At 39.1% G+C, this 14566-nt stretch overlaps 2 protein-coding genes across 3 annotated transcripts in view; one reads left to right on the top strand and one right to left on the bottom strand.

The window, feature by feature from the left end:
- Positions 1-522: 522 nt before the first annotated feature.
- On the bottom strand, positions 523-3053 carry TEX38 (testis expressed 38; the record flags this gene model as incomplete). The annotated part of the gene is made up of 2 exons (XM_081325477.1): positions 523-1083; positions 3038-3053. 2 exons carry the CDS (start codon positions 3051-3053, stop codon positions 587-589), a joined length of 513 nt encoding a protein of 170 aa, XP_081181603.1. The 3' UTR covers positions 523-586.
- Positions 3054-8328: 5275 nt separating this feature from the next.
- The window catches only part of ATPAF1 (ATP synthase mitochondrial F1 complex assembly factor 1), a 30114-nt gene continuing 23876 nt past the window's right edge, over positions 8329-14566 (top strand). The window contains exons 1-7 of one of the 2 annotated variants that reach the window (XM_081322642.1): positions 8329-8634; positions 9155-9263; positions 10177-10221; positions 11501-11563; positions 12474-12524; positions 12755-12802; positions 13936-14031. In XM_081322642.1, coding sequence (XP_081178768.1) covers positions 8411-8634; positions 9155-9263; positions 10177-10221; positions 11501-11563; positions 12474-12524; positions 12755-12802; positions 13936-14031 — 636 coding nt within the window. In that variant the 5' untranslated portion in view covers positions 8329-8410. The remainder of the gene's footprint in view (positions 8635-9154; positions 9264-10176; positions 10222-11500; positions 11564-12473; positions 12525-12754; positions 12803-13935; positions 14032-14566) is intronic. The other variant, XM_081322641.1, reaches the window with a different exon arrangement.

The raw sequence follows: 14566 nt of genomic DNA, 5'->3' as shown, positions 1-14566 counted from the left end.
ACTGAGTCCATGGGAATAGCATAATACATGATAAACTGATTTGCAAAAACAGTTGATGTTCCCAGATTACCTCTTAACACTAGAAAACGTAAGTTGCTCCAAAATATTCACTGAGATGGGCCATAATTTGTACTATATTTTACTTTCAGTTTTAAAACTGCACTATGAGCAGTATTTGTTAGTCATAGCTAATTTCACTAATGAAACGGGACTAAATGTCTGCTGGTTTTAATTATAAAGACTTCCATACCATTTGTTTTTTTTATATATATGGATATTGCTCATATATATTAAAATGTAATCTATTACTAAGGTTAAAAATAGAAATATGGCTAATATTTAGCTCTTTGGGCAACTGGGATTTAGAAATCTTGGAAGAAACACATAGTTCGGTTTCATGATACATGAAAGGATTGTGAACACAATGTAATTTCTAAAGTGATTTCTTTCTACACTAGTTGTCAAAGGCAGATTGTCTTCCCAGTATTAAAATAGTGCTTGAATGAAAACAAATAGCTTGAAACCGATCTTTAATTGAGTTCTAACTGAAACCAGTTAAGCATATTCCCATCTGTGACATTGGCTGCTAAGCAGAAATCCTGCTACCCATACTGTATGGATCATTTTTCAAGATGGTTGGTTTTAGAGGTGAGCTGAATGGTGAACTTTCTGTTGGAATGGTAGAGCAAGGGTAAGAAGCTGAGTGCGCAAGCAGCGGTGGCAAGTGCGAGAGTGCACAAGCACATGCAACTTCTTGAAATACCGGTTTGTATGGAACTGAATCTGGAAGTGGAGGGGTAGAACTGTCATCGGTCTCCACAATATTCTCACTGGGTAAGAAAGTGCTTTGTGGCTCTGGGATGTTATCAGGATTGCAGATGGCTGCATTTGTTCTAGGCTGGGCTTCTTCATCAGCCCTGTGAGCCAAGGCCTGTTGAAAATAAGACTCTGCTTTCAACTGTTTCATCCAGACTTTTGCACGGCGCTTCTGAAGGATTTGTTTTCGCCATTGAAGGAGCAGCATACAGGTGAACACCAAGATGTAGCAAAAAGCTAGGCTTCCAAAATACACTGGCAGCAAACCTGTAATTAGGTCATAAAGTGAACTTCAGAAGAGAATTTTGGTTATATGTCATTTGAGTGCTACTATTATTGCATGAGGAGGAAGTTGTGAAACTTTCAAACTGTCAAAAAAAATCCCCAAAACACAAATAGAATTCTGCTTCGGTTAAAGGATTCACTCACATTTTAAGTTGGAAAGTGTTAGCATGTTAAAACAATCAAGTTCCCTCTCTGTCTCTTCTATAAACATTTTCATCAAGGGAAGAATTTGATAGGGAGGTTGCATTGCTTGGAATTAAAGGATTCAAACTTTGTGATTTGGAAGAATAGCTTAAAGCTATTCTTATACAGTACTTAAAGATTTTTTTTAAAGCAGGTAATTCTACATCCCAAATCTTCCAGTTCAGATGGTAAGAACTTTATAATATTTAATAAGCTGCCTTCTGATCTAAAGAATCTAAAAACAATTTATAATACATTATTTTAAAAATAAATTATTCTACCGATTTGAGAACTGAAGATTTAAAATAGTAGAATTCTATCAAAATAATTAAAAGTCTATAGCCAGCAAAGGTTTAATACCCCAAGAAAAAAGAAAAAAAAAGAAATTTGGAGCTGGATTGTTCTATATTTCCTTTTCAAATTATCAGCAAGGCCATCTACAAAAGTATTTGTATAGATACACTGTCCCTTAAGTGTTGAGGATTTTACAAAAAAAAATCCCCTGAATGGCCCAGAAATAAAGCAAGGTCAGAGGACTCGTACAAGAAAGTGCTCACGGTGCACCCTCGGAAACAATTTGGTTGCCCTATTTTATACTAACTGTATATCCAAACAACACATCAGGGCAGCATCATGTAATGTGCATTGTGCTTATCTGAACAAAAGGTAATCATGGGTTATTGCTGTGTTGTCTTTATATTGGAAAGTGATAGGCAAAATCACTACTGCAACGCTCTCTACATGGGGCTGCCCTTGAAGACCACTCGGAGGCTCCAACTGGTACAGAATGCAGCCGTGAGAGTTGTGTTGGGAGTCTCCCGATACTCCCATGTTACACCTCTGCTCCGTGAGCTGCATTGGCTACCAGTTGTCTTCCGGGTGAGATTCAAGGTATTGGTAATGGTGTTCAAGGCCCTACATGGCATGGGTCCGGAGTACCTTAGGGAGCACCTGCTGCTGGCATCAACTTCCCTCCGCCCTGTGCGCTCCCACAGAGAGGGCCTCCTCAGGGTGCCACCAATCAGAGAATGTCGTTTGGTGGCCCCCAGGAGGAGGTCCTTCTCTGTGGGCGCCCCAGATTTATGGAATCAGTTGCCGGTTGAGCTCCGGATGGCGCCCAACCTTCGCTCCTTCCGACGCGATCTGAAGACGCATTTATTTGAACAAGCCGGCTTGGCCTGATGGGGGACGGGTTTGGGTTTTTATTGTTATTTTAATATATGTATTTAATGATTTTAGCTTGGGCATATGTTTAATTCTTTTTTAACTTTTATATTTTTGTATTTTTACATGTTTGCCCTGTTCACCGCCCTGAGTCCTTTGGGAAAGGGCGGTATACAAGTAAAATTATTAAATTAAATTATTAAAAATAGCCACCTGGTTCTCCAAAGGGAGCAGCTTCTAAAGTTATCTAAAAACTGTCCTTTCCCCACAGCCAGTCCAAAATCAACTTATCTTTTGACCAATGGCTCTGAATTCATGTATTTTTAGTAAAAATATATGTGGTTTATTTGATTTCGGCTGAGTATGTTCTGCAGACCCAATCATTGTAATTATAGTTGTAGTTTGTAAGCTGTATTTTAATCTATTTGAACTACTGAGCTTTAGTTAAGAGACCAGAGTTAAAACAAATCAGGCATAGCATTGTATGTGCACTTTGTTTCAACGGCTTGCTACTGGGGTCATTCACCTATTTTTCCAGTAATAAAAAATAAACTTGCCAATAGTTCAGAAAAGATACTGGCCTACTTACCACTAGGAATAATCATCATTTACTGTAAGTTTGGATTTTATCATGCCTTTATTCTAAAAAGATGAAGCTGCTCTCTTTTCAGGAGGAGAAAACAAATGAGTAGTTGAAATTAATTCTAATGGAAAGGAATAGAAGAAAAAGTCACATTCCAAAGCGTATGACGAGACAATGGTCACCAGGAGACCATACTGAGGGCCCAAGAACATATATTCTACTCACACCCAGTTGAAATCTCTACTCTCCTAGAACATAGGTGAAAGGACTTTTAAGTCAACAAAACAATACTATATAGGAAAGGAGAGACTTTCTAGAAACCTTTGCCTTCCTTTTCAAGATAAGGAAATGCTTGATTGCCCACACTTCTCTTATGCAATCAAAAAGGCTACAGGCTGACTTTTCTCTGTATGTGTTATTTTTTCTGTGAGAAAGAACTGTTTGTGATGCCTTTCTCCAGATTGTGGTCTATAGAAACATTAACCCCTTTAAATGGAAATTCTGGTAGTTGACTATAAGACCTCCCAAACAGGCCAGATAATTATTTTAGGTCAGGGATCCATAACCTTTTGTTGCTGAGAGCACATCTGGAATTTAGAGAACAGGTTTAAGGTACCTCTGCAAAAAAAACCCTGCTCAGGAGGATGTATCGTTCAGGAGAAGCTACCTATTGGGACATAAATGTCTATGGCAAGGGTCTTCAAACTTGGCCCTTTTATGACTTGTGGACTTCAACTCCCAGAATTGCTCAGCCAGCATGCCTGGCTGAGGAATTCTGGGAGTTGAAGTTCACAAGTCATAAAAGGGCCATGTTTGAAGACCCCTGGTCTATGGAGATTCTCAGTCATCCAGGTCATAGCTGTCTCAAAGATGCTTTTTCCCCTCAAAAGGCAACCGAACTGTTTTTTTTAATGAAGAAGATGTTTGCTTCTCATCCAAGAACTTCATCAGTTGTGACTGGATAAATGTATCCATCCTTCTATCCCCCCAACCAGCCAGTCACAACTGATGAAGCTTCTTGAACGAGAAGCGAAACATTATCTTCTTCCTCAAAAAACAGTCCAGTTGCCTTTTGAAAAAAAAAAAAGTACCGTTGAGACATTGGGACATAACTATTTACAAAATGCCTGCTACCTGAATCCCCCTCATAGGATACCTATCTTTATTCTTTTTGTGAGTAAATGGGCATATTTCTGAACAAAGCACTTTTATATCTCTAAAAAATGTTATGAGGGTAAATGGGTATATTTTTCAACAAAGCATTTCATATCTATAAAAAAGGTTATGAGACCCACGTGGTCCTCAGGGGCACATTTTGAAAAGAAGATGCTGGAAACCAGGAGTTTATTTTGCAGCACATGAGCTTCACCTGTTAAAAGAATTGTTGAATGTATTTTTTTTTCCATGGAAGAACAGAGAGTTTCTAGATGATGCGTTAAGGACCCTATATTTAGATAGTAAATTAGAAAAACAATGTGTAAGTTAATATTAACTTACTGCTAAGCTTGTAAGCCGCCCTGAGTCTTCGGAGAAGGGCGGGATATAAATGGGATTAAAATAAATAAATAAATAAATAAAATATTACAATCCTTCTCCTCTGATAGAAATTCATAACCTTCTAGGAGTTCACTTCAGTTGAGAAGAAGACAGACGGGACATAAGAAATAGCAGTAGTCTGCAAAAATCAGACAATCTGTTATAATTATTTCTCCTTGATAATGTGTTATTCCCCAATAGGTGGAAGTGAAGCAATTATATGTGGCCTGAAAAATGTCCTCTGGAGGTGCTCTTACACTTCTTGCATTTGTCAAGTGCTTGTTATATGGGCAGGCATGAACATATCCACATAGGTGTACACACATATACACACAGTAACAGAATATAATTGCTGTGCTATTTATTATATTTATACAAGTACTTGAGTTAGAGCAATCAGTAGTCAAAAATCTCTGCATGTTGTCCATCAAAGCAACTGCTATGGAAGATATGCATTCAGCAACACAGCAAATATGTTGGTGAGAGCAACTCCTCAAGGAAGCCGATTAAGAAGGGTAGCAACTGATGGTACATTTATCTTGTTGTAACACAGAACTAGAGATTTCAATTAACCGACTGTTTTAATTAGATTGCTGTATGTCTACAGTACTATGCATATAAAGTCATGGCCGAAATTGTTGGCACCCCAGAAGTTTTTCCAGAAAATCAAGTATTTCTCACAGAAAAGTATTGCAGGAACACATGTTTTGCTATACACAGGTTTATTCCCTTTGTGTGTATTGGAACACAACAAAAAAAGGGAGGGGAAAAAAGCAAATTGGACATAATGTCAAACAAAACTCCAAAAATGGGCCAGACAAAATTATTGGCACCCTTAACTTAATATTTGGTTGCACACCCTTTGGAAAAAATAACTGAAATCAGTCACTTCCTATAACCATCAATAAGCTTCTTACACCTCTCAACCGGAATTTTGGACCACTCTTCCTTTGCAAACTGCTCCAGGTCTCTCTTATTGGAAGGGCACCTTTTCCCAACAGCAATTTTAAGATCTCTCCACAGGTATTCAATGGGATTCAGATCTGGACTCATTGCTGGCCACTTCAGAACTCTCCAGCGCTTTCTTGCCATCCATTTCTGGGTGCTTTTTGACATATGTTTGGGGTCATTGTCCTGCTGGAAGACCCAAGATCTCGGACGCAAACCCAGCTTTCTGACACTGGGCTCTACAGTGCAACCCAAAATCCTTTGGTAATCCTCAGATTTCATGATGCCTTGCACACATTCAAGGCACCCAGTGCCAGAGGCAGCAAAACAACCCCAAAACATCATTGAACCTCCACCATATTTCACTGTAGGTACTGTGTTCTTTTCTTTGTAGGCCTCATTTAGTTTTCGGTAAACAGTAGAATGATGTGCTTTGCCAAAAAGCTCTATCTTGGTCTCATCTGTCCACAAGACGTTTTCCCAGAAGGATTTTGGCTTACTCAAGTACATTTTGGCAAACTGTAATCTTGCTTTTTTATGTCTCTGTGTCAGCAGTGGGGTCCTCCTGGGTCTCCTGCCATAGCGTTTCATTTCATTTAAATGTCGACGGATAGTTTGTGCTGACACCGATGCTCCCTGAGCCTGCAGGACAGCTTGCATTCCTTTGGAATTTGTTTGGGGCTGCTTATCCACCATCCGGACTATCCTGCGTTGCAACCTTTCATCAATTTTTCTCTTCTGTCCACAACCAGGGAGATTCGCTACAGTGCCATGGGTTGCAAACTTCTTGATAATGTTGCGCAATGTGGACAAAGGCAAATCTAGATCTCTGGAGATGGACTTGTAACCTTGAGATTGTTGATATTTGTCCACAATTTTGTTTCTCAAGTCCTCACAGTTCTCTTCTCCTCTTTCTGTTGTCCATGCTTAGTGTGGCACACACAGACACACAATGCGAAGACTAAGTGAACTTCTCTCCTTTTTATCTGCTTTCAGGTGTGATTTTTATATTGCCCACACCTGTTACTTGCCCCGGGTGAGTTTAAAGGAGCATCACATGCTTGAAACAATCTTGTTTACCCACAATTTTGAAAGGGTGCCAATAATTTTGTCCGGCCCATTTTTGGAGTTTCGTTTGACATTATGTCCAATTTGCTTTTTCCCCTCCCTTTTTTGTTGTGTTCCAATACACACAAAGGGAATAAACCTGGTATAGCAAAACATGTGTTCCTGCAATACTTTTCTGTGAGAAATACTTGATTTTCTGGAAAAACTTCTGGGGTGCCAACAATTACGGCCATGACTGTAACAAAGAGAGATGCTCTTGTTACTAATGAAGTTGCAATCTTTTGTCTTGAAAGATTGGAAAAGCAACATGAATTTATATTTTTGTTCCTGTTTCCAACAGGAAAGTTGGAAGTTGACAGCTATAAACATTCCCTAGTTTAAATTCAGTGAGTGAAAGTAAAAGGCAAAACTTCAGTCATACTGTGCAGAAAAACAGGGAAGGCCCTTGACAAATACAAGAAGTGAACCTTTGTACTAAATACTGGTAAAGCAAAAACGGGATATTTTTTTCCAGATGGATAAGCAATCCCCAAAAACCTTTTAACTTGAATGAGGTGTGCCACCCAGTGTCCAATCTGTAGTGCAACCAGTTTCTAACTGACAACTCCAGAGAACTCTTTTATTATCCAAAATTACAAATGTTTCAATATTTATGCTGTCAGTCATGTGATTTAAATAATTTTGTGTTTTTTTGTTGTTGTCAGAAATATGAGCACTTTCTCAACATAAAATTTACCACAAGGATATTCAAGGGCTTTCTCGGATTCCAGTAGCAGACAGGATGCTGAAGCTTTTTCCAGCCATCAAATTTTGCAACTCACAAGAACTGGCCACAACAGCAATTGCATTCTTTGATGAAATCTAGCTATGTTTCTGTAGATTTCTCTCTGTATGACTACACCATAAAACTTGTAGAAAACCAAAACAGCATGAAAGGCTTTTTATGAAACTGAGATGTGAAGGAAACAACCAAATCAGTTTCAGAAATATATTCACTTTTTCTATGATAATAGCATTGCTTACTAGGAAGAAGCAGCAAATTGTAAACTCAGTGAAACATAATTATTTTATGAACTGATATGTGCAATGATATATTCTGTGTAGCACAGAATAGCAGACTGCAAAAAAAGGGGGCAGGGGGAAGTCCTCAGCAGCTGAATGATGCATAGAAATTTTAAAATAGGGCTATTACTTTCAAGACATGTTTCTTCTAATACAATTTGCCAGGAGTCCACAGAGCAAATGCAGCTCTGTTTTTTCATGATCCCTGGACAGGTGAAAGAAAGCCATCTGGGGGACCTTGGCCAGTCACTCAGCCCTAAGAAGGAGGCAATGGCAAACCACTTCCGAAAAACCTTTCCAAGTAGAGGGACTTAGCCAGGCAGCCGCCGGGAATCAAAAAGTGACTCGAAGGCACAATAAACTTAACAGAGATCAATCATGTTCAACCCGATTTAGTCCTAAATCCCAAATATCGCCTGCACTGGCGTAGACCTACTATAGCCTCATTGGGGACGCTCTCTTTGATGAGCCCAGTCTGCGGTTCGTATTATCTAACCCAGGGATCTTCAAACTCGGCCCTTTTATGACTCCTGGACTTCAACTCCCAGAATTCCTCAGCCAGGTACACTGGCTGAGGAATTCTGGGAGTTGAAGTCCACGAGTCATAAAAGGGCCGAGTTTGAAGATCCCTGATCTAACCTTTCAAATCTTGTTTTCCCTCGCTCTCCCCTTTCTTTCCCTGGGCGGAACCTTTGCGCTGGGTGACGTCAACGGGCGGAGGGCCTTCCGCGTTGCTCGCGGCCACCGCAGCGGGGCAGGGGCGGCATGGCAGCGGGGCATCTGCAGCAATTCTGGGGGGCGGCGGCGGGGCTGTCCCTGTCCCGCGGAGTGCTGATGAGTCGCTTCGCCGCTCTTCGGCCTCTTGGCCTTTTGGTGCCGCCGCGGCCTCGGCCGCTAGTAATCGGGATCCGCGGGCTTGCAGACGAGAGTGGTCTGGGGGAGAACCCTTTCTTCGAGAAATACCGAACTAAGATCCAAGAGCTTCGCAGGTATAAAGCCGGTTCGCCTCCGCTTTTGCTTAACTCTTTTATTTTTGGGGTGGGGGGGAGAAGTGAGGGAAATCTGACAGTAACCTTGAAGAGGCAGCCCTAGGAACGTCCTTCGCCAGGCTTTCTCCGCCCGCCTTTCCGTACACGCCTCCAAAGGCTTTCGAGGCATTTACGCGCATTTGAGTAAACAGGCCCAGGGTCGAGCTATCCCCACGCTCGGGTTTGCCGTAGTTTACAGTAAGGGTTCAGTTCAAGCTTTACTTGTGTGCATGCAAGCTCTACTGGTTTGGGTGCTGCTATAAATACACAGTAGATTTGCTTCCACAAGTCTTCTGTTGGAGCTGGTGGCTCACGGATATTTTTAAGAGTAAATATGTCCATATTGCTGCCATCCTGCTTGAATTAAAATTATCAAGATAAAGTATGATGAGGAAACGATACACTTTGGGTATAAGGCGGGGCTAAAAAGTATGATGTGTGTGCCGTATGGTAGTTATAAACTGTTCTAACTTTGATTCAGATCCAATCCAGATCTTTTTGAATCTCGCGTGGAGCAAAAGAATGATTTGAAAAAGCAGCCTGTGGGATTCTCAAAACAGGCAGAGTTTGTCAGATGCATGGAGGAACAGGCAAGGCTAATATCAAATATTTAATGTTTGGTATCTAATCTGTATTTTATTAACTATCAGAAATCAGGATTAGAAAACTTTTTTGCTATATGAAAAAAATCCTGACTTGTTTCTGCCCTTGTGTGTCTGGGTATTTGTGGTTATGCATGTATTTCAACTTTACAAAGATTAATCTTTTTTCTGTTTGCACCAAATATTCCTTTATAGTCACAGCTAGATCCTTTATCCCATTTTTTGATAATAGGCTTCAAAAAGGAGGCTTTCTTTTGCAAAGAAGACCAGTAATTAAACTGAAATTTGTTTAGACAATAAAAAATAACAAAAAATATTCAGATTTGTCTTATCCTTTAGCTACACACACACACACACACACACACACACACGGTGTGTACATATACACATGCATACACATAATTTATTCTGATTAGTTACTTGTTGAATTGAGTACCAGTTTATGTTAAACTTAACTCCTGCATAATCCATAAAAGTTCTTTTCTGACAAAATATATACCTTTTATGTTTTCAGATTTACTGCAGTGTATACAGGAAGGATGTGTTGAGTTTGAGAAAATACATTAATATCAGCATCATAACCTCTCCCATGCTTTCTGATTGATTGGAATATGTTATTTCAAGATTTGGAACAGCCTTATATTAAAGTTTAGAAGTATCTTCCAAAAATAACTATGTCAACTAATAGGCTTCATCTCAAAATTAACTCATGTCTTCTACTGATATGAAACTTCTATTGAAAAACAGTTGTATTTTACCCAGTCCCTTGGTTCTGCACTTTAACCAGTAATGTGTGTCTCCTTGGATTGTTCTGAGGTCTAAGACAAATTGCTTAACACCAGGAAAATAGTAATAACTTTCATTGTGCTGATTCTAAAGTAGTCTTAATATTTAATTTTAGACTGCAAAAGCAAGAGAGACAAAACCAGGATTCAAGAAAAATAAGGTAAAATTTTCATTAAACCTATTTTCTACTCTTTATTTACAGTATCCTATGTTGCTAATGATGTATTGGATCAGGGAGCTAGATCTGTCTGATGGATTTTTTATAAGATGTGTTATGGAAAATTATGTTATTGACATAGTTTAGCTGCTTTTGATAAGATATCGTAGATATGCTTTCTTTCATCCTGAGAACAGGCCATGGGATTTGATGGTATGTTATATAGTTATTTGCTATTGAACCAGGATAGTAAAGTGTCTTAAGGCTTTGGATTTTTCATATTGGGTAATTATAAATGTGCTAATATTCCGGATGTTACCAATAAAGGAGAATATTTGTAGTTCAGAGTTTAAATGAGGGATCTTTAGTATTCTCTGAGCTTGCTTGTTTCTTACAGATGTTTCATTTCCCAAACTACGTAGTGAACCAGCACTGATGATGTTACCTAGTTTGGATAATAAAACATCTGCAAGAAAACAAGCTCAGAGAGCACCAAGGACCCCTCATTCCGGATGTTAAGAAATGATTATTGGAAGTGGATCTATCAGTTTTGCAAAAGGCAATATTTTCTACCTAATCAAAGGATGCAAGAATATATATTTTGTAATGTTTTACAATTACTTTCAGTATAGATATAGTAATATATTTATTGGTAGCTATAAGGTACAGAGATTTTTTTCCTTTTTTTAAAGTCTTTCGGAGCTGTCGTATTCCTATTTTTCTTTTTGTTTTTTTAATTAATTTTTAAAGTTAAGTTTAAAGATTGTTTTACTAATTATTTTAAGAATGTAAAATTAAAAATAAGTTGGATCTAGGTTGGTATGACCTAGTGTCAGGTGCCTTCTCATCCATCGATTCAGTGGTTGATTTTGAGCTGGATGATTTCTTTCAATCCATCTTTCCTCCAGATTGTTGTTGTTGTGGAATAAATTTATGTGACACCCAAATGCATACCTCATTAAATTACCAGATGAAAGTTATCTGATGCCATTTGTCTGAAATGGTATAGGGTTTCCTGCCTATTCTATTCTGTTATTCTATTCTGTTCTGTTCTCTTCTAAAGATGGTAGGTAGGTAGGTAGGTGGGAGAGAAGGAAGGGATGGATAGGATAGGATAGGATAGGATAGGATAGGATAGAAATGCTATAACTATTAGAAGTAGATAAACTTCTTCCCAGTTACGTTGTATATGTGTTAGCTTACAAGGACTCAACATTTTGTTTAATTTCTTCTTACATTGATGACTTAGCATGCAAACTTTATTGTTTATAATTTGTTTCAGACACTTGATTCTATACTTAATGTTGACATGATGAAACAGAAAAAGCCTGAAGAAATAAAGCAGGTGACAAAAATTGGAATTCTTAAAAGTAGATTTTGTGTAACTTTTAACACTTTTAAGTTAATGGAACTTGTTGTTCTCTGTTAACTTTTGACAAAAACTTACAACATTAAAGTCCTATATTCAGGGTTGTTGCTCATAGTTACTGTTTTCTATATGGAGATACTTGCTTTGACAATTTAACAATGCTATAATTTCTCTTGTGTGAATTATCCTTTTTTATTAGAAGTCTGTAGATTAGTCTATAGTCTTGTATAATCTTAAAATGACACACACACACACACACACACACACACACCCCTTCTTGTATGACATAGTGAAGTCCTTCAATTGTGGCAGAATAAAAACATGAACAATAAATAAATTAAATAAATAGATACTGGTGTTTTTTAAGCCCAGAGCTTACTTCCATGCAGGATAATGGGCAGAAATCAATTCCCATATATTCCCCCCCCCCAAAAAAAAATTCTGTTTAAAGAATGTTTGGATTCCTGTGCATGATGAAATAAGATGATAATGAACTTTTTAAAAGTGTGCCCACACTACAGAGATTTTTGTCCAAGCAAGTTCCTCAGAGTTCATACTTACGTCTTTCTAGGAATGAGTAAAACTCTTTTTGAAGAATAAAAATCCCAGTGAAATCAACTTGCAGTTATCTTACAGAGTTCTTTACTTTGTTAGGTGTTTCATTTAGTAAGTTTTCATTATTTTTATTACTAGTTTTGACTCTCTTGAGTCTTAAATAAAAACATGGGTAAAAAAAACCTGGAAGCTTTCCAGTTTGGCTGTTAGACTGAAAACAGCACCAGTAAAAACCAGCTTATTTCAACTGATTGAAATATTGCACTGAATTGAGATTATTTTGATTCCATTCATTGTCTTTGAAATAATTGGCACAATCTCTTTGATCTAGATATGGAAGCAATACTTTTCTGGAGAAGACACAGTTTATGCTGTTATTCCTGTAAGTACAACAGTAATTTCCCCCATCCCTCCTGTTTTAACTTAATGGGGCCTTCAGAAATTAAATATTTATTGCTGACAGTGCCAAAACAGTTTTGTAGTTAATATTCAGGAGTTTGATCACTTGCTGTTGTTAGAAACCACCTCAAATGGTGGGATGTAAGAAAATAAATCATGTTTCTTTTTCAATTGTAAGAACTACATAAGCATGTTTCCCATTTCTTTCCAAAGGGAAAAACTTTTGATGTCATGTGGAAACGAATTCAAAATTGTCCATCCGTAAGTATAATGTGTGTGTTTGAGAAGGTTCGTTGTGTGCAGAGTCTGTTCTTTCACTGTTCTCAGTATAAAATCTTGTTACTGACAGTTTGATGTTCCAATTGTGATGGAATGTAGATAAAACTGCTCTTAATAGATTATAATTCTCTAAGGCACAGGTGCCAAACTTGATTGCATCAGGTGACTTTTTTGCCTTTGCGGAGCAGGGATAGGCGTGGCCTGCACGTGATGCATCCGGCTCGTAGGCCACCAGTTTGACAACACCCTTCTCTAATGAGAAATTTCCTGACAGTGGAACAATTAATCAGTGGAATGGGTTGCCTCCTGAAGTTGAGGATGCTCCATCACTGTTAGTTTTTAAGAGGAGATTGGAAAGCCATTTGTCTGAAATGGTATAGGACAGTGATGGCGAACCTTTTAGAGACCGAGTGCCGCCAAGCCAGCCCCGCCCCCACCTTGTGCCCCATTGCCCCCCCTGCTCTGCCCTCCTGCAGGGCCACCCATCGCCTCCACAGCTCGCCGATCGCCCAGGTAGCCCAGCAGCGCCATGGCAGTTACATCCTCTGCCCGCTGCCCACAGCATCAACTGCGCATGAAGGGCTGTGACGGTGCAGTCTTGTCCCCGCTGCCTGGCTGCCATGTCCTTGGCTCTGCTGCTCCTTGCGGTCCGCGCTCGGGGGTGACTCCTCCGGGGGGGCTGCTGATAAAGGGGCTGTGGAGGGGAGGCGGGGCTGAGGCAATGGCGCACATGCCCATAGAGAGGGCTCTGAGTGCCGCCTCTGGCACGCGTGCCATAGGTTCGCCACCACTGGTATAGGATATCCCGCTTGAGCAGAGGGTTGTATTAGAAGGCCTCCAATGTCCTTTCCAACTGCTATTCTGTTTATAAAAGTACTTTAGTCCAAAAAATGCAGAACATAATGAATTGTTGCAAAGAACATTCTGGGGGAGCATAGAGGCAGATAAAAGTTTCTCAGGCTGAGAAGGAAATGAGGAAATGAACATTTAAGAAGCGTCACTTTCCAGAATTAGTCTAGAATGACTGCTCATTTGTCTTCCTGAGTCTTGTGTTTTACTCAATTTGACCTGGATTTCAATAGACCAATTTTAATTCCCACTCATCTTCAATCCAGTTTCTTTATGCGCTGCCAAGAAAGGAAGGATATGAATTTTTTATTGGACAGTGGTCAGGAACAGAACTTCACTTCACTTCTCTGATAAACATTCAGGTAGGTGGTGTTTTTTTCTTTCTAAAAAATTATTTCCAGGGGTAGTTTTGGGAATTCAGAAAGCAGGTAGATTTCCCCCCCCCCAAAAAAAAAAATCTGTGTATGTCACTGCCTTTTAAAACCACTCCTTAAAACAAGAATTATCTCAGGTGGGCACTTATAAGATGTTTGGGTCTTTAAGGGAAATTGAGTTGTTTTTGAACTCTTTGCTACCTATCCCTTATGCAGATCTGTTAAATTGCAGAAAATGATTTTTATTGAAGACTTGGGTCATTTATTTGGCCTTACTGTGAGATGCTTAAAACAGACAATCCTCCAGGGCTTGATTCAAAAGGGCACGGTGCTCCAAATCAATTAAGCCTTGACAGTTCTTTTTATAGTAAAATTATGCAGTGGAAGCTGGTGTGTTAATCATTCCAGATACTGTACCTATGCAAGTCAAAACTGACTGATTAGATGGTGATTATATCTGGAAAATTAAGCTGGGATATGAGCAGACTTTTTGCAGAACACATTATAGCAGCAAATAAATTAA

This window comes from Vipera berus (assembly GCF_964194415.1).
Source record: "Vipera berus genome assembly, chromosome: 3".
Lineage (NCBI taxonomy): Eukaryota > Metazoa > Chordata > Lepidosauria > Squamata > Viperidae > Vipera > Vipera berus.
Note: the sequence above shows the minus strand (reverse complement) of the source record. Positions and strands in the feature narration are given on the sequence as shown.